The 27,437-nt window shown below is 34.4% G+C and overlaps 2 protein-coding genes and 1 long non-coding RNA gene across 8 annotated transcripts; 1 reads left to right on the forward strand and 2 right to left on the reverse strand.

The window, feature by feature from the left end:
• Positions 1–801: 801 nt before the first annotated feature.
• On the forward strand, positions 802–4,764 carry LOC145789320 (serine/threonine-protein kinase Nek4-like). Of its 5 annotated transcripts, none has more exons than XM_082868811.1 (7): positions 802–1,323; positions 1,541–1,629; positions 2,068–2,117; positions 2,202–2,283; positions 2,383–2,432; positions 2,742–3,620; positions 4,248–4,764. In XM_082868811.1, exons 2-6 carry the CDS (start codon positions 1,569–1,571, stop codon positions 2,892–2,894), a joined length of 396 nt encoding a protein of 131 aa, XP_082724937.1. In that variant the 5' UTR covers positions 802–1,323; positions 1,541–1,568; the 3' UTR covers positions 2,895–3,620; positions 4,248–4,764. The 5 variants fall into 5 exon arrangements, with proteins under 5 accessions (XP_082724937.1, XP_082724938.1, XP_082724935.1 ...); XM_082868812.1 differs by having other exon boundaries at positions 1,545–1,629; XM_082868810.1 differs by having other exon boundaries at positions 832–933; positions 1,057–1,323; positions 1,545–2,117.
• Positions 4,765–15,388: 10,624 nt separating this feature from the next.
• On the reverse strand, positions 15,389–26,774 carry LOC114280983 (uncharacterized). Of its 2 annotated transcripts, none has more exons than XM_028223407.2 (10): positions 26,444–26,774; positions 25,388–25,442; positions 24,678–24,739; positions 23,259–23,337; positions 21,611–21,678; positions 21,063–21,470; positions 18,609–19,094; positions 18,244–18,456; positions 16,939–17,112; positions 15,389–15,912 (listed from the first exon to the last, which is right to left on the reverse strand). In XM_028223407.2, exons 2-10 carry the CDS (start codon positions 25,413–25,415, stop codon positions 15,715–15,717), a joined length of 1,716 nt encoding a protein of 571 aa, XP_028079208.2. In that variant the 5' UTR covers positions 25,416–25,442; positions 26,444–26,774; the 3' UTR covers positions 15,389–15,714. The 2 variants fall into 2 exon arrangements, with proteins under 2 accessions (XP_028079208.2, XP_028079207.2); XM_028223406.2 differs by having other exon boundaries at positions 23,181–23,337; positions 26,444–26,729.
• LOC145790613 (uncharacterized) lies at positions 24,287–24,611 on the reverse strand. Its single transcript, XR_014329474.1, has 2 exons — positions 24,490–24,611; positions 24,287–24,446 (listed from the first exon to the last, which is right to left on the reverse strand). It is a non-coding gene; the product is annotated as an uncharacterized LOC145790613 (long non-coding RNA).
• Positions 26,775–27,437: the final 663 nt, after the last annotated feature.

Here is a 27,437-nt window from a genome sequence, read left to right on the forward strand (position 1 = left end):
CAAAATCTCCAAATCACTAAACATTTTTAAAGGACAAATAACCAAGTTAAGAATCATACTAAATGTTGAAGAAATCCATACCTCAAGAGTAGAAGAAGAAGAGAGCAAGAGTAAAAGTTTGACGAAGCTGAAAACAAGATTTTCTCCAATTAAAACAAAGTTTTCCACGAGCTCTACCTTTTTCTCCAAGGACAAAACATCGCTCCCTTTCAGTGACAAAACATCGCTCGAGCGCACAATGAACCCCTCCTAGAAGTTCAAACCTGCAAAAGCTCGAGCGAAGATCACCCTATTCCCATAAGTTTTACAGACTTGCAAAAATACTAAGAGATCTCAAAGACCACTCGAGCGACCAAAGCATCACTTGAGCAAACAAGAAATGAAACAGACAGCAACACTTTTGAAAAGGGAACTCCCAACTTGTTTCAAACACAACCAATAAGTCTAAACAGCCAAACTCAACTAACAACAAGAGGATAAGGGTATAAACAACAATTAAAGGTACGAAATCTCGGGTCTAAGAGCATGAAAAGGGTCGGGTCTAAACCGGAACCGTTATACTATACAAATTTACTTCTATTGCACCATATTTTAGAGCATGTAGCATATTATGTTCCCATTATCCATGCTCTAGGTAACATAAGATTTGACTAAATTGGAGCGGTTTTAGTAACAATCACTACAAGAAAAGTGGCCTATAACGGCGCTTGAATAAAAGACGTTTTAAAAAATGTTGTGGTATACTGAATAGTCAACACATTTTTCAAGGCGTCATGCTCGCTGTATTTAACTCAATAGACATTAAATCCCATTCCAATTACAAAAGTAACACAAAATCTCTCTCATACACGGCTCTTCTTCATCGAACTCGATCTCTCTCTCTCTCACTCACAAATCGCAGATCCGAACTCGATCTGATCTCTCTTGCATTTTGTTAGATCTATTCTTACTCTAGCTTTTCTTCATCGAACTCAAACTCGATCTCTCTCGCAAATTGCAGATTCGAAATCGAACAAGAAAGTCTATCAATTTAATCGGTGTTTGATTTCTTTGTAGGTGGCGATGAAATGTAGAGATCAGTTACATGAACTTGTAAAGGAAGAGATTGAGAAGAGGGATTCGAGTACGGAGGAGTGGAAGATCGCGATGGAGAGAAGCTTCAATCGCATGGACAATGAGGTGATTGCAAGGAACGACAGCGTTTTGCGCACCGAGAAATATCGATCCGTTGTTGAAGGATCTGAGTGAGAAGAAGCAGAGCTTCCAGCAGAACGTGGTGTCGGCGGTGGAGCACGAGGAGGTCCGAAGCCGTCTCGCTCACAGGTGCAATCATTGGCTCTTCAAACCCTAACAAGACAGGCATGTGAATTTGTATATTTGTTTATATGTTTCTATGTATATTTGTTTGCATCTGTGTGTACTTTGGAAATAAAATAATTTCATTTCACCTTTTTGTTCTTCTCTGTAAAGTGATGTTCTTTGTGGGACCTTCTCTAATTTTGTGTATTTTTGGGTTTTTTATTATTATTTTTTTCCCTAGGCAGAGGCCAAAGCTAAGAAGATGGAGGATGAGATGTATAGAGAGGAGAGAAATGGCAGCTTCAAGCATCAGCATCTACTACTGGGAAGGTATGATTTTGCTCTGTTTTCTTTTTATGCACTTGATTGCATAGCTTTCTCTTGATTTCTCTTAATTCCATGATTTGGTTATACAATTGTACTGTCTATTGTGTCAATTTCGTTATTATAATTTTAATTGCATCAATTCAGTGTATCAATTTACACACCATATCCTTCATCGTGATGTCAAGGTTAGTTGCCTCTCTATGTGATTTGTAAAGTTTTAAGTGAAGTGTTATATCTCTGAAATCTCAATGGTTGTTCTGTACTGCTAATGTTTCACACTTGCTTCAATGTTCGAATAAATTTCTGACAAAAGATCAGGACATAAGCCTAGGTAAATGAAGTCTTACCTTATTCCTGCCATTCCCGACTGCACCTTTATAATTTTGTTAATGATAATTTTGTGTTATTTTATTAGAGGTATTAAAATATATTTGGTTGCAGGTGATTTTGGTCTTGCTCAGATGTTGACTTCCGATGATCTTGCTTCCTCTGTGAGTATCTAAAATCATTGTTTTAGCTTCATGTTTGTTCTTCTGTATAGTCTAATTGCTCTGATGCATCGGCTTCAATTGCAGGTGGTGGGAACTCCTAGCTATATGTGTCCTGAACTTCTCACTGATATACCTTATGGTTCAAAGTCAGATATCTGGTCTTTAGGTAAACTCCAAATCATTTTTGAACTTTTCAGCTCATCTGTTCTAAATGTGTTCATTTCTTTGCCGGTCATCTATTACATTCCTAATTTGTGTTATTCAGGATGCTGCATATATGAAATGGCTGCCCACAAGGCTGCTTTTAACCCTTTTGTAAGTCATGGATTTGTCATTTGAATAGTTAAGGATTGATTCATTATGTAATAGGATTCAAACTATGGTATTGAATTTTAGATATTGCCAAGGATGAATAATAAGCAAAACAAATCAAGTCCTGTTTCCTGATTTTGTTATTACTAGTGTTAGAATCAAATATATGTTTGCACTTTACTTGACAACATTTGCAATGTACTATAATTGTGTTTTGGGAAATGTGGATCATCTAAAATAGGAGACTTTTATTCTTTTTCTTTTCAACCTACGTCTGACTAAGTCACAACTTTTGGGTTTTGTCTTCTGTAGGAAGTTCCAATTTGGAATCCTGTATATCTCATGTTAGGTGCATCTTTTGGTTCAGCAGCAAAAGGAACTGGGCTCAAGGCTCTTGAGTTTGCTCTCTCCATTTATATTATATTTTCAATTCTCAGAAATTGTAGGATGGAAAAAGGAATTTAAAAATTTTTGAATCTTGAAAGTTTGATGAAAAAATTAGGGGGGAAAAAAAAAAAACAAAACAAAGCAAATTGAAATTTTGAATATTGAAAGTTTGACAATGACTTTGTTTAGGCATGCCTGATAGCCTTGATCAGCCAATAGTGCTCTAATTTATGAAAATAAAATCTAATTATGTTTACAAATTATCTTTGCATTCAAACAGGAAAAAAAAATAAAAAAAAATGACGGAGTACATTGTAATTCATATTTTGACTGATTCTTGGAACTCTCACAAAATTTACATGATCACATAGAAGTAACCTATAAGAAAATTTTCAATTATAGATTTCAATAGAAATATGCCTTCACCATTTACTTATTTTACTCTTTCTTTCATTTATAAATTTATTTATTCTATATAATTGCACTCATGTGCTTCAGAGAACATTGCATTCAACAGATAGTTGATGTCTTACCTACCATACTTTGGCGATGGTTTCTGTTTTATCTTGGATTCTTCTATAAGTATGAATCAAAGCAAAATATTTGTGAATGCTTTTGTATCTTGTATAAGTTAATGTGTGCAGTCTTTATGATAGTAATTTCTAGTAGTAGCATTTATAAACTCTGGTGGGCATTTTTATTTGTTACCATAAATTGATAGTACTATTTTTGAACATATGCAGTAACAGGACATAAATTAGCCCATGGCAACATTGTGTACAAAAGGAACTGGAGTGTTTAGGAGTAAGTTTATGGCTTCTGTATTCTTTTATGCTGAATTTTGTATCTTGCTTGAACAAATTTAACAAATTCAATGTAGTTGTGAGAATTGAAAATATAATATAATAAAATAAAAATGTTGATGACAGAAATAAAGAATGTGAACCACAACCATTATGGATACCAGATGGGAGTGGAACATTCAAATTAAAGGATTATCACAACTCTTTTAATCATTATTTGTTTCCTGCTTTAGCTCAAAGCATCCAAATTATAGTCATCCATGTGAATTGTTTTTTCCTTATTGCTGCAAGTACAAAAATGCTCTCACCATTTCACCACCTCATGAGTCCTTTGTGGTACGCATAGAATTGTATTCCTTACAATTATTCGGTTCCTACAGTAGTTTCTCATATTTATCCCTGCTTCCCCATCTCTTTTTTTTTTTTCCATGGTAATTTTTTAGTGTTTGATTATCTAAACGTTGATTGATGAAACTGACCTTAAAGATCTTACTATACATGTTCTTATTATGAAGGGGATTTATGTATTAGCTTTTTATCTCTTTATGATTTTGATGGTATTTATTGCTTTGTTCTAGATTTTCTCCAAAAATATTATAATTTGCAACTGTTATTTATTTATGTGTAGGTCAAAAGGATAATTTTGCGGAGGGAAAGATCTGATTCTAGATGTAAGGAATTTAACAGGGCCAAAATTGAAATCTTGCTGAAATTTTTTTTATTTTTTATTTTTTGTAAGAGCATTTAAATATCCGAGTGTGCTGAGTGGTGAATTTCAGATTTTTTTGTTTTTTGTGATTTTTTTAAAGATTGGGTGAATCTTGTAACTTAAATATGCTTTTATGAACATGTACAGGTTAATTGTTCTTTGATATTGAATTTGATGGTTTTATCCACTTTTATTTTTATTTTTTTGTTAGGATGTGTTTTGTGAATGGAATGTAAATAATCAGCTCAGAGCATATTTTATATTAATTAAATTATGAAATAAAGTAAAAAGGTGGCATTTTTGTTCAAAACGTCACTATATCCTGTGACGTCATCAGTTATATTTGGCAGAATTATTTAAGCAGATTTAATAATATACCGGCGTTTATGAAAACGTCACTATAAATATCAGCGACGTTTATTAAACGCCTCATACCTATAGCGATGGCCGTCTCCTCGACGTAATGTAAAAACGCCGGTATAGTCCTTTGGTGGCGCTTCTACCACTTATAGCGGCGTTTTTGAAACGCCAGTAAAAACAGTTTTTCCTGCAGTGAATAGGTCTACTGCTGCATGTGCTCTTTCTTTTTTCTTTTCCTGTAATGCTAGTTTGTGACGCATTTCAAAAGTGATTAATGCAAGACAATTTTGCAATGTCAATCATTTGGACTAATTATCAGCTTTATTTTGCTTTGGTACATCCTTGCATGCTCTAGGTTGTCTTGCTTGTGGAGAGTGTATGCTGACTGTCACTTTGCACGATTGATAGTTTGAAGAAGCCAAGGATCTGAACCAAGTTTTATCTAACTCCAATTTGGGAAGCTTCTGCAACAAATGAAACTTTATTATCTAATCTTCTAAGTAGCAAGATAATAAAGCGCAATCGTAGTGGTAGGAAACTCAAACCAAAAATGACCCCAATGGTGGGTGCAAAGGAGGGATTTCTAAATACAGTCACTCTAAATACTCATGATGTCTCTTTTCTGGATGATTATAACAATGCTAAATTGTACTCAATAATGGAGACTGACGCACCAGAATGGCAGCAAGGAGAGGCAGCAAACAGGTTTACAAAAATTAGTTGTAGTCGATGTGACAATGGTAGATAGTGTGAACTCATTTCCTGAAAAGAATATTGTTGTTTCAGCTAATCTGTCCAAGAATGGTAGGAGCAAAATGACTAAATCGTCAAGGGGCCTTGCTGCTTCAAGTATAAAGCCAAGTAGTAATACAAGAATGGAGACTGAAGCACCACAGAACCGCAACAATGAGAGCAGGCAGCCCACAGGTTACCAAAAATTAGTAGTCAATGTGACAATGGTAGATAGCTAAGAAACACGGACACGGACACGGACACGGACACGGACACGGGACATGACACAGACATGTGGACACGTAAATTTTCAAAAAATGTAGGATACGACACGTTGGGGACATGTTCAAAACATATATTTTTATATTTTTAGTATATGTATATTTTTAAATATTTAATATATATTTTATTTAATTTTATCAAATTTATCAACTTTAGATATGCTATTTTAGTATAAAAAAAAATTAAAAATTAAATTTTTTTTTTTTTGAAAAAAATAGTACTCAATCCCTAGCATGTCCTCAACATGTCCCTCGTGTGTCCTCAACATGTCCTGTGCGTGTCCTTAGCGTGTCCCAACGTGTCCAAAGTGTTCTAGTGTGTCTAGCTCTTTCTAGCGTGTCCATGTCCATATGCGACACGTGTCAGACACCTATATGCGACCACCGGAGAGGTGTCTGTGCTTCATAGGTAGATAGTAAGTATGAACTTATTTCCTGAAATGAACATTGTTGTTTCAGCTAATCTGATAAAAAATGCTAGGAGCAAAATGACTAAGTTGTCAAGGGGCCTTGCTGCTTCAAGTATAAAGCCAAGTAATGATAAAGAAGTAGTGCATGGTGGGAGGACACACCAAAAGGATCCAAAATTACCTAAGTCGTCAAGGGGCTTTGTTGCTTCAAGTATAAAGGCAAATGGTAAAACAAAACTGGTGTAGGGTGGGAGGAAGACACATCAAAAGGATCCAAAATCACCTCTTCAAGATCCTCTATACAAAGAGCAAGAATTAAAAGTTGCACTTGCGGTAACTTGTTGATATGGAACTAATGTCCATGTATATAATGTAGATTTGACAACACTGGTCAAGTAAGCACAAGATTCAATTTCCCTTCATGAGATATATTTGAACCATGCTTACTGCATTTTTACTTAATTATTAATGAATGATTTGATCCCCTCATAGGTGATTAGGAAAGTTATGAAAATGGATGCAGCTCGGCCCTTCAATCTTCCAGTGGAACCAATCGCACTGGGAATACCTATAAGTATTTTCCTTTCTTCATAGGTGTATTCATCTAGGAGCGGTCTGCTTAACTTTATGTTCATGGCTATTGAAATACTAAGTATTTGAATGCAAATGTTTGGGAGGAGAGAAATTTTCTAATTTTAGGTTTCTAGGGTCGATGATTCTTGTAAAGAGCTCTTAGGGTAGGTAAGTTGTTAAAAAGAGTTGGAGTTTATTGCTTGGAAGAACAATTCATGTATTGTTTATATATAACTAGAAGTCTAGTTTCCCTTCTTTTCATTTTGTAATGCTCCAAATTTTATAACACGGATACATTACGAAAAGCCTTTTTTAAGTCCAAGTACATAGCACCAATATGAAAATAATAAGTGCAAAAGGGTGACTAGAAAGTGTTATCTCCTGAATAAAGAAACATTCCAATATCGTAAGTGCAACAAATGCCCTAAGGCCATCTCCAATCCTTCATCTTTTGTTTCATCAAATTTAAATTTGATGAAAAATCATACAAAACTGGTGCTCCAATGCTTCATCTTTTGTCTCATCAAATTGAGGATGCTAGAACCTTTCACCAAATTACTATAGAGAGCCGTTAGCTCTTAAGCACCAGACAACCGGCCGGATGTTCCTCCGGTTGTCCCCCCGGTCGACCACTTCCTCGCAAATTTTTTGAAAAATTTACACTGGCCGAGCAACCAGCCGGTTGCTTCCCCAATCATCTGTTGGTTTGATGAAATCCCAACTTACTTTGTTGGAACGCGCGATAACATATCAAGATTTTTTTTTATCAAATTTAAATGAAATTTGATGAAATTTTGAGTAAAGCATTGGAGATGCTCTAAGGCTTACATTGAAAACTTCCACAATTTTAAATAATTACATTAAAAAAAAAAATCAATACATTATTAGCATTCCATCAATAAGAAGCAAAGCTTAAATCAACAACGGTCTAACTTCTTGAACTCTCTAATGAGGTAATAACTCCACACCCGAAAAATGGTTCAACAATTAGGATGAACACAAGATCCAGTAGGGATGTAGCACTTCATACGTGTGTAGAATTGAGAGATAAATATTGGAAATAAACTATTGAGATGTCATTGTTACGTCACGATTCTTGTGAATTTTTTATACTAACATTCTGGATATTTAGGGATATACATAACAAAAAGAACAGTTGTTGTAACTTGCCAGGGCTGTCCCTGTGTTAAATTAGTCAACATTTGCACTTAAAAACCACAATATATGGATGTTGATTGTCTCTTTTATTTGTTTGTCTTATTTTCTTTTGCAGGTTTCGCCAAAAAGAATTGATGCTGCGGTTAATTCCTCTTCTTATTTGTGAACGTGACATTTGTCAAATGCATTATCATGCGAGTACTGATCTTTGGTGCCTTTCTTAGATGTATAAAATTCCATTTCACTATGGTTAATTGCTATTGAAAAAATATAAATTCTGGTCTTTTTTTTGTTCCAATTTAAATTTCTGGTTGTGGACGCCAGCTGTGAACATAAGACAGTATGCATTAACTTCTTTTACCTATGAATTTGATTGTTGTTTGACTGTCTTGGAATTTTGTCCCTTTGATTCATCGCTTTTTTTTTTCAAGCAAGGGAAAGAAAAGAAAAATAAAAATGATTTTCTTTTTATGTACATTTGTTCAGTATTTGCAAAAATATATTACACTATAACCAATGGCAGAGCCAAGAAATTAAAACAGAGGGGGCACTTATTAATTACAATATTAAATTTTTTTATAAAAATATTTAACATAAATTTTTACCATTAACTTCAAGAAAGATTAAAAAAAAAATTAATAAGTGTGTTTGGTTTTAGTTTTCTGAATTTAGTTTTTTATTTTTATTTTTCGTATTTTTTTGGTTTTAGTGAATATTTTTTAAATTTTAAACATTTTTTTTTTTTTACTTTTTTAGATGCACATTACTTAGATATGTATCGAAATAATAAAATATTTGTGAAAAAATATTTTAAAAAATTAATAAATACACAAAAATGTATTGAATTTTTATATTATTTATATATTTTTTGGTATTTAGTGTATTTTTTAAAGATTCTTTTTCACAAATATTATACTTTTTAGGTATATTTATGTTAGGTGTGTCTAAAAATTAAAAAAAAAATTGCTTAAAATGTTAAAAAAAATTATTGAAAACATTAAAATACGAAAAATAAAAATATAAAATTTTTTGAAAAGTGTTTTCTGAAAACTAAAACCAAATAAGCTAAATATTATTTGTAATTAGTGTATCATGGACAATATTAAAAAAAGTCATGGATATAAAGTTTTAAAATAAATTATATAATGATAAAGTAATTTTTTTATACAAAATATGCGTAAAAATTCAATATAATAGTTATAATACCACGTTATCATTAACATGTGATATCACCAACCAATAATAAAGAAGCGCATAGAGAATGAACGCTACATGTCAAATGTAACTAATAATTCAATAAATTCTATATTTTCATTCAGATTAATTATGTTTGCATTACATTGAAATTTTCATAGATAATAATATCGTAATCACTTTATTTTCAATCAAAATAACTATTATTATTTTTATTATTTTAAAAATGTCATTGACATTTAAAATAATATTTTTATAAATTTTTTTATTTAAAATATTTTTTTATGTTTGCTTTAAAAAAAAAAAAAAAAAATTGCAAAACCCGGGCGGGGGCGGGGGATGTGACCCCCTGCCCCTTGATAGCTCCGCCCCTGACTATAACTATTTTCTTAAAGAAAAATGTTTGAGGGCCACAAAAAGTGTGGCTCAAATAGCTCAAAACTGTCAAAACGACGTCGTTTTGCGTCGTTTTACGCCCAAAACGACGTCGTTTTGACAGTTTTGAACCATTTGAGCCACATTTTTTGTGGCCCTCTACCATTGCTCTTTCTTAAAAGAAACTCTTTCAATCATATCATTTTTTTTTTATTTATAGCAAGTACATGATTGTGTTGCAGAAAAGCTTAAATTATTTTTTTGGACAAATATTTCTTGTATACAGAACAATTAATGGCAAAATAAATTATTATTATTATTAGGAAGCTTTTTTGATAAATCTATTTTTTAAGAGCTTTATTCCATCTAACCTATATTCTTTTTGACTATTTCATTAGGTCCTATTTGAGATAAGAAGACCAAAATACCCTTTTCATTTTCATTTAGTTTATATTATTTTCTTATGTTTTAATAAGTCCTATAAAACACTTCTAAATGGGATTTATCAATAAAAATCCCTTATTATTATTATTATTTTCTTTCCTTCCTTAAGAATTCATTTTTTTCCCGAAATTTTTATATTCTTGACAACTGAACCTACTTAAAGCATATAACTTTTGACATAGATTTTTAAGCTAGATCAATACATAATGCCTCTGATTATAAATGCATGTATATATATATATATACATATGAACATATTCGTACTTATGGCGCAAATTTGTCTTTCTTCTATAATGGTGTAGTAAGAAACTCCATTGTCTCTAAATTTTAATCTTCAAGGCACTCTCTATCAACTTTCAAGGGCATTTTCAATTTAACTCAAATCTATGTATTAAAAGTTAAATTTGCATAAAAATTACTCCAAGCACTCTCTTTTCTATACTTAAATTTGAGTTTGTCTAGTGACGAGAGTGATTTTCAGATCAAATAAAGCTTTTACTGTAATTTTTTACAGAAATTTTGAGTCAAAATTTTGAGAAAGGGCAGCAAGGTCCTCTCTTCTTCAATTGTAAGGGTTTTACAAAATGTTAAACAATGAATGCTTTTTTGCTCTCTACATTTGCTAATAAAGTGGTGATTGAGACCCCTACCCTCACAAAACTCTTACAAATTTGGATCACTTATGATATGGACTCTATACATGCATGATTGGACCCTATATATACATGGAGAGTCATGATCACCGCATTCACCCTCTATTGGTGTGAGTCTGTACGGGTGTAAAAAAAAATTGATGGAATCGGTAAACGATCCATTTGAGTTTCAGTAAATCGATGGAACCGGTAAATTGATCCATTTGAGTTTTAGTCCAAATCATTATTCAATTCTTAGTTCTTGTTCTGAAATTGGTAGAACTATTAAAATCGGTCTAATTCTCAATTTCAATACTTTGGGTATGATTCTGAACCAAACGAGATCATGACATATTTATTTATTTATTTTTATATGTAAAAATTAAAATATAAAAAATTTCTTATAAAATTTGAACAATAGCCTTTATTATGAAATTAATAAACTCTAATCAATTTAACCAAATTAATTATTATTACTAAATTAATTATTGTTAGTTTGTTTTTACTACATATAAAGGTGTGCGTTAAAGGTGTGCGTCTAAGTGTCGGTGTAGTATTTTGTAGAAAGGATAATTTTGGTACAAAGCCGGGGTCCTAAAAATTTTCTCAATTTTAAATTAGATAAATTACATTTTTCCCCATTTATATTTGGTTACTTTTCCATTTTGATCTTTAAATTTTATTTCTCTCATTTTGGCCTTTTATGCTTCAAGTTTTTCTTAATTTTCTCATAAAACTAATTTTTGATTAATATTAGACAAAAAAATGTCACGAAGTGTCACATAACATAAAAATCTATCATTATTTTAAAATTTAAGTTTGTGTCGGAGGTGTGAGTTATATATAATATATTATTTTTACATCATGTGACTTTCAATGTGTCATTTTGTGCCTAATTTTTAATAAAAATTAACTTTAAAAGTAAATTAAAAAAAACTTGAAACATGAAAAGCCGAAGTAAAAAAAATAAAATAATGAGTCGTCAAAGTGAAAAAGTGACTAAACATAAAAAGATAGAGTGTAATGATCAATGATACATCTTAAAATCTTACTAAAAAAAAATCAATGTCCAAATATCATTGAAGAATTTGTATTTTTAGTAAAAAAATTTATAAAATTGTTAGTAGTATATGTAGAATTATAGTGTATTTTACCCTTTTAATTTTGTATGTGAGAATTGAAAGAAATGGAAAGTCTCAATTAATAAAGGCTATTTAGTCCACACAATTCTCTCCCAATCACCATTAACTGAATAACACTTTAAAGTTGGCATTTTTTTTTCTTCTAATTTAATTATTTAGCATATCAATTTGAAAAATATAATTATAAATATCATACATTTAAGGGCAGTCAATCCATAAGTCAAATTTTAGATTTCTTCGATCTAAAAACCTACGTGCTAAATTACTATGTCCATAAGAACATGCTTCTGCGAAAAGACTAAACTACTCATATTTTTCATTTTTTTATCTAAGAGAGACACCTACGTATTTCTAGAATCTAGAAATCGTTCTCTCTACCTATTCAACTTCTCTTTCACCTCTTTCTTCTCTCTCAACCACCACAACTCTCCTCTTCTCCATTCTTTCTCCTCTTTAAAATTTGCCGTCAATAACGGTGCCATTGCCTTGACGACTCTTCTTCTCTCAACCACCACAACTCTCCTCTTCTTCGTCCTGTTTCCTTCAATGGCCTCTCTCTAAAATCCACCATCAATGGTAGCACCACCGCTTTACCAATTGGAACGATAACAACACCACCCCCTATCACTGGATTGGAATCTCCTGCACTAACATCTCCAGCGATTCTCGAGTCGTCGGGATTACCATCACCGACCTCAATTTCTACTTCCGGGGTTACATTCCGACAAAGAGCTCGAATCTAGAAAGCGAACGAGCACCAGAACCACCCCTTGAGCCACCGCGATCAACACGCTCTTGTCGTCTTCCTGAAGAAGCCCTAGCATCGAATCCATTGAAGAGTTTTTCAACTTCGTCGTCCCAATCTACAACAAAGTAATCAAATTCCTCGCCTCTACTCTCAAACACTCCCTCTTTGAGCTCGAGACAATGACGGCAGAAACAACAGCGACAGCGTGCAAGATGTCACTCTTGATGACAACGTCAACGTCTGAGATGAGGCGAGCAAAGATGGAGTCAACGTTACTTTGGGTCTTGAGCTTGTCATAAGGAAGAGAGGGATTTTGGCAAGTGGAAGAGAGAGAGAGAGAGAGAGAGAGAGAGAGAGAGAGAGGCGAAGAGGGTGGAAGAGGCAAAGAAGAGGAGGTTAAGAGAGAAAAAGAAGAAAGAGAGGTCCGAGAGTTGGGATTTGAGATTGACGAGTTTGGTTCTAATGAAAGATAGACATATAGAGAGTAAAGAGACGTGCGTTCGTAAGAGAGACACAAATTTAAAGAGAGAAAGACAAAGTTGTTTCAACAGATAAAACAAAACAATGAAATTGTTTCAACAAATCATACCTTGTTTCAACAAATAAAAGAATAAAAAACAGACTTCAACAAATACGGAAAATATGCCCAGTCAATTCGGCAAATAGATTAAAATATTAAAATAATTTGAACAAATAACAAAAATTAAGACATATTTCAACGGATGGATTTTTTAACAGATAAGTTATATATTAAAAAAAAAAATTAACAGATAGGTGTTAATTTGGACAAATAAGAAAACTTTTAAGACATTTCAACAAATAGGTTGAAAAAATTAAATAGACAAAAAATATTTGAACAGAAAGGTTAAAATAAAGGGCTCCAAAACAATAAAATGTATTTCGCACCACAATATGTCACAAAACATATACTTCTCACCAAAAGAAAAAAATTACCCATTAAACCTACCACCACAAACAATGCTCAAATTGAATTTATCACCAATTTTCTCTACATTTAATTAATTTATGAACGAATTTTGAAAGAAAACAAAATAACAAATTTTTTGTTTCAAAATCTATTTTGTATTTTTAACCCGCCCAACTAGATGGTTTAAAACTGCAAAAATGATCACAGATTTCAAGGATGAGTGGGTTGGCAAAACGTTGAAAAAACCCCTATATAACAAAGTAATTTGGTAGATAAATTCCCCCAGCAAAACCATCCCAAACTAACCACAGTTCAGAACACTAAGGGTCTGTTTGGTAACGTTTACGTTTTCAATTTATATTTACAAAAATTTTATAAACTGGTTTTTGTTTATTTTTTGTTTATTTTTAGAAAAACATAAACTACAAACGCGTTTGGTAATTGACAAAATGTTTAAAAAAATTTAAAAATATAAAAAAGAATGAGAAATGACAAGTAGCAGCAAGTAGCGGCGGAAGACGGTGGTGGAAAGTGGTGACGGTGGGTGGTGGGTAGCGGAAGGTGGTGGTGGGTGGGTGGGTGGGTGGGTGGGTGACGGTAGCGGGTGGTGGGTGGTAGCGAGTGGGTGGTGGCGGTGGCGGCGGCGGGTGGTGGGTAGTGGTGACAGGTGGGTAGCGGATGACGAGTGGTGGTGGGTAGGTGGCGGGTGGTAGTGGTGGGTGGGTGGGTGACGGTGGCAGGTGGTAGCGAGTGGGTGGTGGTGGCAGGTGGGTGGTCGTGGTGGCAGGTGGGTGGCGGTGGTGGCAGGTGGGTGGCGGATGACGGGTGGTGGTGGGTAGGTGGTGGGTAGGTGGTGGTGGGTGGGTGGGTGACAGTGGTGGGTGGTGGGTGGTAGCGAGTGGGTGGTGGTGGTGGTGGTGGTGGCAGGTGGGTGGCGGATGACGGGTGGTGGTGGGTAGGTGGCGGGTGGTGGTGGTGGTGGTGGTGGTGAGTGGGTGGGTGACGGTGGCGGGTGGTGGGTGGTAGCGAGTGAGTGGTGGATGACGGGTGGCAGGTGGGTGGCGGATGACGGGTGGTGGCGGGTGGATGGTGGTGGCGGGTAGGTGGCGGGTGGCGGGTGGTGATGGTGATGGTGATGGTGGGTGGGTGGGTGACGGTGACGGTGGCGGGTGGTGGGTGGTAGCGAGTGGGCAGTGGCGGGGGGTGGTGGGTGGCGGATAGTGAGTGGTGGTGGCAGGCGGATGGCGGGTAGGTGGCGGGTGGTGGTAGTGGTGGGTGGGTGGTTGACCATGGCGGATGGTGGCAGGTGGATGGCGGGTGGGTAGTGGGTGGTGGTGGTGGTGGTGGCGGCGGTAGCGGGTGGTAGCGAGTGGGTGGTGGTGGGTGGTGGTGGTGGCGGTGGTGGCGGGTAGTGGGTGGTGGTGGCAGATGGGTGGCGGATGGCGGGTAGGTGGCGGGTGGTGGTAGTGGTGGGTGGGTGGGTGACCATGGCAGGTGGTGGGTGGTGGCAGGTGGATGGCAGGTGGGTAGTGGGTGGTGGTGGCGGGTGGGTGGCAAGTGGCTGGTGGTGACAAGTGGCTGGTGGTGGCGAGTGGTGGATGGTGGTGGCAAGTGAGTGGTGAGTGGTGGTGGCAAGTAGGTGGTGAGTGGTGGTGGTGGCGGGCAGTGGATGGTAGTGGCGGGTGGTGGGTGGATGACAGGTGGGTGGTGGTGGTGGTGGCGGCGGCGGCGAGGGGTGGGTGGTGGTGGTGGCAGGTGGTGGTAGGGGGTGGGTGATGGGTGGTGGTGGCGGAAGACAGTGGTGGAAAATGGTGGCGGGTGATGGCTAATGTTGGGTGGTAAAGAAAAAAAAACTCAAAACTCAAAACAGAAACACATTTTTTGTGTTTTCATTTTTTAGCCAAATTTATAAACTGAGACCACTGATTTATAAATCCAAAATTTTACCAAACAAGTTTTTATTTGAGTTTTTAAAATTTTTGTAAATATAAACAGAAAACTGAAAACGTAAGTGTTACCAAACGGCACCTAACTACTTCCTACCATTTCAATGCAGGCAAAGAAACTCTTTTCAGCACGGCAGTTTGTATTGGCCATGAATGAGCTGGCCTAGGTTCTTTCACATTATGAAAAACCAAATCAGTATTGACAACCCAAATTAAAAATAAAAAAAGGTGAGTCGGCCAATGTCTCAAACATAACAACAGGTCATGGAGAAATTAAATTGAAGGGCAACAAGAAAATTAACTGACTGCTGCAATTACCTGACCAAATCATCTCAAACCCCATTAAATCATCAAAAGAAACTAAAATTGAACTCCTATATAATAAACTAACTTAAATGAAAAGAACAAAAAAGCCTGAGCGAAAAAGATACGGCAAGCCCTAGTGTGGCAAGCCCTAGTGTCTCTAAAATGCCTTTGAATCGGGGATAGAAGGTGTGGAGTTCTCTCTTGGATTCATAACAGCACCACCACCCTTCAGTGGGTGAGAATTGAGGGAGAGATTTTTGGTGAGATTGACGAGCGACGATGTTGAATCAGAAGAATTATTTGACCTCGCTGCTGCTGCTTCTTCAGTTGTCGTTTCTCCTGTTTTCAAATGCATCTGCTCAAAAACATGGAAAAACAAGGTATCAGGAAAATCCAGCTAAACATTACAATAATAAACCGAATTGAATTAGAGCAACCACAGTGATAACTTGTATATAATCGTGCCACCCTATAACATGATTTTGTTTTTGATAACTAAAAACAAAAATCGCTTGTTGGGTACACAATTGTTTTCTAAACAGTCAGAGGTGGAGTGGATGGATGCAATCGCTGGCAGCCAGAGGTGCTAGATGTCAGTGATGACCAATGGTCAGTGGTGGCCAGACCCTGTGGGTACCAATGGTCAGTGGTGGCCAGACCCTGTGGGTGAGGGAGGGACTAAAACTTGTTCTGAAAACAAATGAAACGGGAATGAAAACTTGTTTTGAAAACAAGGAGAACCTTCTTTTTTTTCTAAAATTTGGTAAAATTTGAAACCCATTGCCACTTTTTTTAAATGATAAGAAGCACCAAACATGTTCTTGTTCTTTTTCAATTTTTTTTTATCACAAAAAAGAGAACAAGAAACAAAAGCATGTGAGGGCCCGTTTGATAACATTTATCTTTACAAAAAAAAAAATTAAAATTGCAAAGAAAAATTCATTTGTCTATTTTCGTTTTTAAAAAATTGTAAACAATATACAAAATTTACTAAATTCTTGTATTAAAAAAAAGGTTGTTTCATTTGTCTAAAATTCTCCCCCTTTCCCTCTATCCACCATCATCGGCAACCTCTGGCAATCTCCGGCGGCAAAATCCACCCCTTGTCTCTAGCAACCACTGCTGGCATCCACCTTCGACCACCACCTCTAGCAGCCATATTCTGTTGGAAACCACATTCAGCCACCACCTCCAGCCGAAAACCACTTCCAACAGCCAGCCACCACCTCCGGCCAACAAATTTTTTTAACACTTGACGTAATTAAAAATTAAAAAATCAATATAAGCATGTAAAATGTTTTTTATAAACTGTAAACGGTAGTTACCAAACAGCACCCTAGGGTCAACTCTTAAGACCAAAAAAGGAGATATATAAACTCACAGGAAAATCATGAGTCATGTGTACTTCGGTTTGAGATGAAGCTTGCTTGCTGCTCCTTTTAGCTTTAAGCGATTGCTCCCGGATTTCATAGAAATTGAAATCATCCAATACGGATGTCTTCTCTGAGTAACTCTTAAAAATGTTTAGCATCTCTATTCCTTGCTTAAATCCAATCTGAAACAATGAAAATGGTTGCAAGAACTTTTAGACAATATTTATAAAACCCCCAACTTCAACCAATGTGATATATACCAACAATGGTAGCAAAAAAGAATACTGCAAACTACAATAAGCTGCAACACTAATATCAGTTCCACAGAATGTAATATCGTTCTTTCTCAATTAAAAGCAACCGTGGCCCCATACAATAAGCACAAGTTTCCCATTAAAAAGGTTTCATAAAGATTACAAAAATTAAGCTTAAATTCCACTTATATTGATGTTGTCAAAAAAACATTTAGTTTAAAGTTGAAATATTGTGTGTTAAGCTAAGCATAGACATTTCTAAGCATAAACATCATGCAACCAACACCATGTCAGACACCAACTTGATACAACACTCATCAAACACTACCAGATATTGGACACGCATGAAACATATTACAAGTTTGATTAAAATAACCTGGAATCCGATGATAAAACAAAAATAATGTAAATTTATACTTCATACCTATTCTCCTCCTTTAGACTATAAAAAATAGGGTATATTACAAATACACTCATTGAGATTTGCTTAAAATACAGATTGCCCCGTGGTTTGGAGAATTACAAATACCCCACTTGTTAGAATTTTTTATTTAACAAAATTAACTGAAAAAATAAAATTCCTAACTGCTCTCTATACAACGATAAAATTACATGAATTATTAGTTGAAATAAAATTTTGACATCATTAAAAACTGTTAATTGACTAGATAATTTATTAATAAAAGGAGTCATTTGTTATGAAATTATAAACTTCAAGAGGCGTGATGTAATTTCCATAACCATAGGGAGCAAATCATATTTTAAGCAAACCTTAGGGGTGTATTTGTAATTTACCCTAAAAATTACTATTTTTGACTTAAATATTCATATATATATGATACATAATAATTATTTATCCTTATCTATGAGATATAAGAAATAAATAAAAAAACTATATATTTTTCATGTGTCCCCCCCACTGTCATGTCCTACATGGTGTGTCCATCTAGTGTCATGTGTGTCTGCTTCTTAGGTGTCAAGTTTCAATGATTTCACTCAAAAAGAGAAAAAAGACTATCCTATTAATTGAATGCTGTAAAAAGGAAACAAAAGAACTACCTCCTGAGTATCCCTGCTGTAAGTTACAGATCTGTTATCGTTGTTTTCAAGGATGATGTGCCGCAGCTGTGTATTAGGGGTATCCTTAATTATGTGCCACTTTACTGGGAAAAACCCATTCCACTTGTCAAGTTGCCAAAAATCCATGTCCTTGTTGAAGTCCACCGGCCCAATCATCTCAGCTACACCTATAAATTGTCCACTTCCATTCACCTGAAATTCCCCAAAGATAAAATTCAAACAATGGTTACCTTACTATAAACACTTAAGTGGCAAAAAGTAATCTGCTTTTACAATGCTAATAAGCAATCTGTATCAAAGTTAGAACCTGTGGTTGATTAAACAAAAGCCAAGATTAGACTTACTGAAAAAAAGAGGAAGATTGGACATTTTGTGCCCGTCTCGCAGGCTTTTGCCTCCGCGTCATGGAAAGCAGCATCCAATTTCTTATTGCCATTTGGAGTACTGGACCAGACATCATATTTAATACACTTATGGATATCATCTTCGCTGTACGACTTGATGACATAAAACTTTGCGTTGTCATACACAGTTTGAAACTCTTTTACGTTATATTGATCCCTTCGAACCATGGGTCCCAGCTGTTCTACTTCTGATGGGTTTGAAGGATTGCTCCCATTCTGGGCCCTAGGACCACATGTTAGCTCAGATGAAGCATCAAACCCTACATTTCTGTCTCTCAACCTATTGAATTTGTTGTTCCCATTCCATACTCTACTGTTCGATCTGTAGTTCATTGAACTATTATGGTTTTGATTGATAAATGATGAGAAATTACCAACAGGGTGATATCCTTTCATAAGGTTCGCTGATTGGTAACCAGAACCTAGCTGCATGCATAAAACCAGAAAATATTAATAATTATTAAAACATCTAACCCTGGTGCAGATTTTATAATTATTAAAATAACTAATTTGAGTGTATGAACAATCTCCCTCATCAATTTACTAGAAATATTACAAAACAAAATGCAGACGCAGATTTTGTGAAAACATTTTTTTAAACATATCACAAAATTAGAAAGAGAAAAAGAGAAAGAAAAAAAAACCATATAAGAGACGATACCCATTATTTGACTTGAAGAAAACTGAGTCCTGAACACGTGCACAGTGGATATTTATTGATGCACTCAAGACTGTCACAAAAAATGGAAAGTGACAAAAATACATAGAATTGGGTGCAAACAATCATTTCCCTTTTTCAACAATTTCCTTTTCTTTTTTTGTTTAAATCCAAAGTAGTTACAAACGTACAGTATAATGCGCATATCAAAGATATATGACAAATAAGCTCACAATAATAACAATAAACATTGCATGATAAAATGTGAACTGGATTCCCATCCAAGCTAGAGAAATCAGAGTAATGGAAGTCCTATTTTAATTTAAAATTGACCATTGACCAGTAAAAGACCCTCAAGAGTTTATTTTTGAGGCCAATCCAACATTTGAAATTTTCATCTCATGACAAGAACCAAGACACATGGGTAGACTACTTTTATAAAATAAAATAAAAAATATTACAATCCTTTCACGCTTCCGGTAGCAATCGTAAAATTTGGAGTGATGACACTTGATATAAAAGATTCTGGCAACTAAGCTCTTAAGATTTAGGCCAGCATAAAACTAAAAAAGATTATTAAGAAAGCTAAAAACTTTGAAATAGGAACAGACAACCATCTAAATCAAGGAGCATTCAACCATGAGATCACACAAACACTTTCTAGTCAAACATCTCCAAGACCCATATTAATAAAAAGTCAAGTTGACTACAAAATTATTTGATCTTGACTAAAGTTTCCTCCACTCCAATACATCATCACCCCCCTCCATACTATCACCTTCAACCTTGTAATTGTCACATCCATACAATATGATAAAAATGTAACGAAGCATAAATAACACAAAAAAAAAAAGCGGTCGTAGGACAAAGACACTCCTCGGACATGGCTGGATACATGTACGACTTGCCATATTGTGTGACCAAATTTTTTATTCATTTTTTTGGTACAAACCTATGTTACCTGCAACGTAGATCATTTTGGTACGTGGAACGGGAATAAGAATGGAAACGTTATACGCCACATGCTCTAAAATGTAGTACAACAGGAATAGACTTGTAGATACTACATTTAAGAATTTAAGGTACTTCTAGAGTAATTTTTTTTTTCAATTATTAGGCATCCAACAATATATGTATATATATATTTCATTTTTGAAGTTTTTGTCTTGTCAAAACTTAAGTTACCTTAGATTATAATTTGTTATATTAGATTTTTTTCCTCCTAAGGTAACATTTAAGGATATATATTAGAAAAAACTTTAGATATCGCTTCGGATCATTAAATTTACCATTTTGGAACAAAAGGGTACCATGTTTCGGAATGTGCGTACCAATACGCAATTCGCTCAGGTATTAGCGCTTTCTGATAACATAGGTACAGACACTTAGGACACGCATCTCTTAAGCAACACACCGAAGACATGTCTTGCAGATGCTACAGCCACCAGCAAGCTCCACAGAAGGTAGTACCTTCACCGTGAGGTAACAAATGGCAAACAAAGGTGACGCAAGACGTCCATCAACAAAGATCTAAAAAATCTATTTTTTCTTCCAAAAAAAAAAAAGCAAATTTAAGGCAGGCTTCTGTCTTGATGTCGTAGGCTACAGTCGAACAAATTGTATTTACCAGCACATTTAATGTAATTTTGAGTGACAGCACTAAATTTCAACTGGAAAAAACAAATATTAAAATCAATATAACCTAAAGATGAATGCTTCATCACATGCACATATACCTTGCCCAAAGTTCTGAGAGGTTGACTTTCAATGATAGATTTAGAGATATTGGATGAGGCAGCAGATTTTCGTGACCTAGAATCCAAGGGCAACGTTGAAAATTTGCTAGCAAGAGCGGCACCTGATTTTACAGAGTTATAACTATTTGACTTCATTGAAGCATTAGAGCCAAAAGCAGATTTTGACTTCCCAGGAAAACCGGTCGTCCCATTTGCTACGTCTCCAACATACGCAGAATCCCATGAGTAACATGGCATGGCCTCTGATCCATATGAAACAGGCTGCTGAAGATATCCTGGTGAAGAATAGTATGGCTGCTGCCCATCCATACCCATAAAAGACCCAGTAGCATAAGGATCATAACCAGGCAGATAATAGAGAAGTGAACCATTATCCGTTTGAAAACCCTGGAGAGATCAAAAAAATGAAAAGTGAAAAGGTCACCCAGCTTCAATTGATAAGACAACTCTAGCAGTAACTTGTGAAAAATATAAATAGGATGCCAAAATAGGCAAATTAACTGTAGGATACAGGGCAGAGAACATACTGTATAAGAACCACCTCCAGCATTAAAATAATTATGGTCATCCAATTGGGTAAAGGTCCCATTATAGCCTGCAAAATAAGCATTGCAATATCAAAATGCTCAATTTCCCACTTAGTATTAAAGCTCCACGTAACTTTAAAACTCAATCGCCTCCAAGCATGCCTTAATTTTGTAAATGACAAATTTTTAAAAGCAAAAGTACAATCGTAAAATTGGTCAAGATTTTTCACATATGGTACTTTGGGGCTCAAAGTCTTATATTTTACCTTCTACGGAAGTAATTTAACAAACTAACCTAAATAACCAATACAACAATCACCGTTAACAAACAAATCCATTACTAAGTCAAAAAGAGCTGGCTGTTAGTATTAACATTAATTTAAAATATCCCAAATATTTGAGTAATAATTTCATACTTTGGTTCAATTTGCATTACAGAAATTTGTCTTTTAAGTCAAAAATGTTGACAAAATGAAAACTCTTACATTATCTCCATTGAGATGTCACTCAATTACATGTTTGTCATAACAAAAAAATATACGACCCGTTTAGTCCACATTGGATGGAGGTCTAGGAGGTGTAGATTGGATACAAATCCCTTTGGCATAATTTGCACTAAGTGGCTGCCTTAGGCTAAAACCCACAACCTCAAGGTTAATAAGCACAGTTTTAAGGGGGACTTCCGTGTAGTTGTGGACTTATTGTCCAATAAGTTCTATGATAATTAATGGCAATTTCTTAAAAACACTCTTAAAAAACATCACTAATTGTTAATTTTCAGCGACAGTTAGAAATTTTTGTCACAAAAAATGTTACTAATTAAAAGTTTTAACGACAATTTAAAAAAAAATAAGTCACTAATTTTCAAATTTCAACGACAGTTTGAAAAATTCGTTACAGAAAAACGTCACTAATTGTAAATTTTAGCGCCAATTTATAAAAAGTATGGAAAAAAAATCATTAATTGTTAATTTTTAACGACATGCAAAAAATTGTCACAAAAAATTATTTTTAGCAACAATTTTACTAAGACTTGGGCCTTGTTTGGGAATAGGTTTTTTTAGTAACTTCTTGGTTTTTTAGCTAAAATATGATGTAAAAAAAACTAGTATGGTTGGAATGATTTTTTGATTTTTTACGAAAAGATGTGCCAAAAATAGAGAGAAAATAGAATCTTTGACTTTTTGGTATAAGTTCTTGGTTTTTTAATTTTTTTAGTGACTTTTTGACTTTTAGGCTAAAAAGTAATATTGCCAAACGAGGCCTTATTTTTAATAGAACTTAATGAGAATTAAGTCCAACTATTAGGACCTATTGGTAATTTACCCAAGTTTTTTAACCACCAAACACACTACTTAAATTCTCCTTCAAACTTACGGCAGCAAACTCTAATACAAATACATGATAATTAGAAACACTCGGAGCTAACAGGTTCACATATCAATTTTCTTCAACTGCGGCATTTTGTTTTTCATCTTTCAGTTGCAACTGAATCTATATGTTTCTATCAAGTGAGGTTTGACAACTTTAATGGAGATCATGTTTCAAAAATAGAACCAATCAATCTAACCTGGGTAATAATAATTGTCATAGCTAGTAGGTGGATAGTAAACACCTTGCTCTGCAACTGACTCTTGACCAGTCTCACCTTTCATGCTGGAGATAGCATCTCCTGAGGAGGATATAGAAGAGGACAAAACAGTTGGTGTTCCACCTTTTCCAGAAGCCTGAGAGAAAACATTAAAACAATACCAAGTAAGACAACAAAGAACAACTGAAGGGACAATGGTAACAAGGTAAATCAGAAACTAATCCCAGAGGCAGTTAGTATTAATAAACAGGTATTATAGACCAAGTCGGATAAAGTTGTGCTTAACAAGCATGAGAGCATTAGTAATAAATTAAGGCCCCGTTTGTTTTGGGCTATGGGGAGGGTATAGGGACTAGTAATACCAAGGTATTACTAAAACCCCTGTTTGTTTGCAGAGAAAGCCTTGGGACTATTAATCCCTTGGTATTGCTAATACCCTTGGAAGGGGGATTGGTAAGGAGGAGGTAGAGATGGTATTAGAAAATAGTGAGGGGATTAGAAATTTTTTTATTTTTTATATATTGGGAATTTTTTTTAAAATATAATGTTTAATTTTTTATATTTTTTTATTTGTTTTATTATTTTATATAAAAATAATTTAACAATTCCTCATTATTAATCCCCTCACTATCAATCCCCTCACTATTAATCCCCTCACTAACAATCCCCTCACTATTAATCCCCTCATTATCAATCCCCTCCATTCTATCTCCCAAAACAAACGGGGCCTAAGAAGAAAGAATAGAATATCCTTATAGAAGTGAGTGTTTATAAATATTTACTGCTACAATACATGTACAGAATAACTGGGGGTTTGTTTTTAGTAGACATTCCAAACAAGTTATAGAGTAAATTACCCCAAGACCATATCTACCATTTTGTACCAAACAACCAATGTTGCCCAGACGCAGGTTAAACCAATAACACAGGAATATGATACCAACTGACTCCAGTTGAGGTATATAAAAGATCTAGTTGCATTGTGATGCGGCAATTCTCATTGCAAAAGTGGTTTTCTTTTTCTTCTCTTTAGATGAAAATATATGTATTCAATTATGCCAAGCTCTAGATTCATTATGGTCATGTTTTATTTTTCTTCTCTTTAGATGAAAATACTTCAATTGTAAAATAAGAATAAATATTTGGACTTTCTACAATCATTGTTTTCTAACAAAACCTATGGTACTAGCATTTCTAGAAACTACAACAACTACAGCGTACAAACCACAGGCATAGTAAAAATACCTGAATAACAATCATGCATGAACTACAGGCATAGTAAAAATACCTGAATAACAATCATGCATGAACTACAGTAGCAGACTGACAAAAAAATTACAACCAAAAAAGATCTGAGTTTCAGGAAAATGCCAGGGCTGAAGTTCAAAAATCATTAAAGAACTACAGATACGCAGGAAGGAAGGAAGCAAAAACCCTAAAATGACAGAAAGTGAAGAATTGTCACTGTTGGCATACCACATCTTGCCCAGCCACTTTAGTAGAGGGATCTGACTTCAATACTGCAGCAACTGGCTCGGCTGAATTATAGAGTTAAGTAACTGTGCTACATAATGTTTCCTACTCAAATTATAGAGAAGGTCATTATGGCTTACGAAAGTGAACAGCATTCCATGTACATTAAACAGTATAAAGAAACATATATATATATATATATCAACTTCTATAATCAGATCCCAAAAGAAAAACAACTTTTATTTGTGATAATGAATATGCTGCTAACCCATAAAATTAATTAATCAGCGCAGATTGCGTTCAAGTTTTTGCATATAACACAACTCAAATTTATTAATTTATTCAGTCGTCAAAAGCAAAAAAGTACAGGCAATTTCTAATCCACCACTCAACAGTCTTAATCAACACCATATTTTCTGGATTAAACAGTTCACCCCAAAATAAATAAATAAATAAATAAAAGGCATATTTGTTTATATAGAAGTGTGTACATCTACGTAGGTATATAAGACCTTAAGAAGTTTAATAAAAACTGAAAAATCCAAAACTTACAAAAACTCAAAAACATAGAAATTCAACAAACCGGCAATTCATATTTATGTATACATGTGGGTATGTGTAGTGCGTGAATGGGTTTGTACTATACTATCCAATAATTTCAACAAAAAAATTCAAGGCATGCTGGACTCAATAGCCCAATAAACAAAGGATACACTTATCAATTTTCTTCTCGCCAGCCATTATCAATCTTCAAAACCCAACTCTGCCCTAGGACCAAATAAAAAAAGTTAAGAAAATTATTAGCCTCGAGAAAGCTAAGTCTGTGTATTTAGAAAGAGAAGGTATGATGCAATATTAATAACAAATTTAAGCACTAAAACATCTTTAAAAATGACATTTTGAGAGGCAAAAACACAAATTCAGGTGAATGACATGCACCTGGCTCATAATAGGACAACCCATCAAAGAAAAAAATTATACTATTCCCTCTGGATAGAAAGAACAAGATTCTCCTGATCTTTTTTCTCCATTACCAATGAAGATATAATTCGAGCATTATTATATTAATGTTTGTACAGCATATTTGCAACCACAAACACATATTGACAAAGAAAACCGAATTTTCCAACACCAAGAAAAAAAAAACAATAGCATAGATAAATCGTGATTTTACTAAAAAGCTGAAAAATTGGAAATTGGGTTTCATTTTTAATTTAATGCCCAAATTAAAAAATAAATAAATTATTAAGAAAAATGCTTCAACCCTAATCAGTCATGAAGTGCCCATTTTTGCCGTCTGTTTTTTTTTTTTTTTTTTTCCGAGCAACCAAACACGAGGAAGGAAAGAAAAAGGAAAAGGAAAGTGACAGACGGGGAAAGAAAATTCCAAACAAAGAATGAAAACAACAGTTATAGCGACTGACAACTTGCATCAAAAAAAGGAAATTATTTCGCCTAATTTAGAAAAATAAATAAACCATAAAATAAAATAAAATTCAACTAAAAAAAGTCATCAATGATTGAGAAAAGGACCGAACTTGTTGGAGATGAAGATATACACGAAAAATTCATAAGCTTTCACTAAAAATCAACTGATTAAGAACTTAGAGAGGCTTTACTGAGAAAAAGCATGAGAAGTGTATACAAAACTAAGAGAAAAACAAAATTAAAGTGAAAGAATATAGAAAATGATTGAGATCTGTGTACCAAAAGACTCAATCCAGTTTCTCTCTCTAATCAAACGAAGAATACAAAGAAAGAAAACAAACCCTAAAAACGAAAGAACCCAAAGCCGCCGATTCCGATCTGGTTTTTTTCAAAACCCTAGCGCCGGAAATCCTCTCTCTAGATGGCCGGAAAACCGCTTTTGTGCCCAGAAATGCGAAGCGGCTTTCCGGAGAGAGAGAGAGAGAGAGAGAGAGAGAGCGTGAAGCAGTGAATATAAGAAGAAAAGAGGAGAGAGAGAGAGAGGGAAGCGTTTGGGAGCGTGCGAAGGGCGGGGAAAACCCTTTAATTTAGATCGGACGGAGGGTATTGTTTGCTGTTCTTGGTGACAAGGAATGTCAAGCGTTGGATTGGAAAGGTCAAAAAGGGCAGGACACGCCGAATGCGGCACCGTTTAGTGCTGATAACAAAATCAATTTGGTTTCATGATTAGGATTCACATTTTAAAAAATTAAAAAAAAAAATTTATTACGCTTGGTTACCAGTTTTCAAAAATACTTTTCAAAAATTTTTATTCTCTTATTTTTTATATTTTTTTGTTTTTATTTAATGTTTTTAATATTTTGAGCAATTTTTTTAATTTTTAGACATATCTAACATAAATATACTTAAAAAGTAAAAAAAAATTGAAAAAAACCTTTTAAATATTCACTAAATACCAAAAATACAAAAAAATACGAGAATTCAGTACATTTTTTATATTTTTATGTATTTATTAATTTTTAAAAATATTTTTTCACAAATTTTTTACTTTTTAGATACATCTAAGTGAAGTGCATTTAAAAAAATATAAAAAATGTTTAAAATTTTAAAAATCTTCACTAAAAACAAAAAAAACAAAAAATCAAAAAATTCAATTTTCAAAAAATTTAACTCAAAAAACTCAAACCAAGCACGGTGATTGAATTTTAAATTTTTTTTAACTATTTTTAAAAATTTTTAAATATACCTAATATAGATATACTTAAAAAGTATAATATTTGTAAACAAAAATTATAAAAAATTCACTGAATACTAAAACTATAAAAAAATATATAT

The sequence above is a fragment of the Camellia sinensis genome, chromosome 5, assembly GCF_055761805.1.
Source record: "Camellia sinensis isolate YWXY chromosome 5, ASM5576180v1, whole genome shotgun sequence".
Taxonomy (NCBI): domain Eukaryota; kingdom Viridiplantae; phylum Streptophyta; class Magnoliopsida; order Ericales; family Theaceae; genus Camellia; species Camellia sinensis.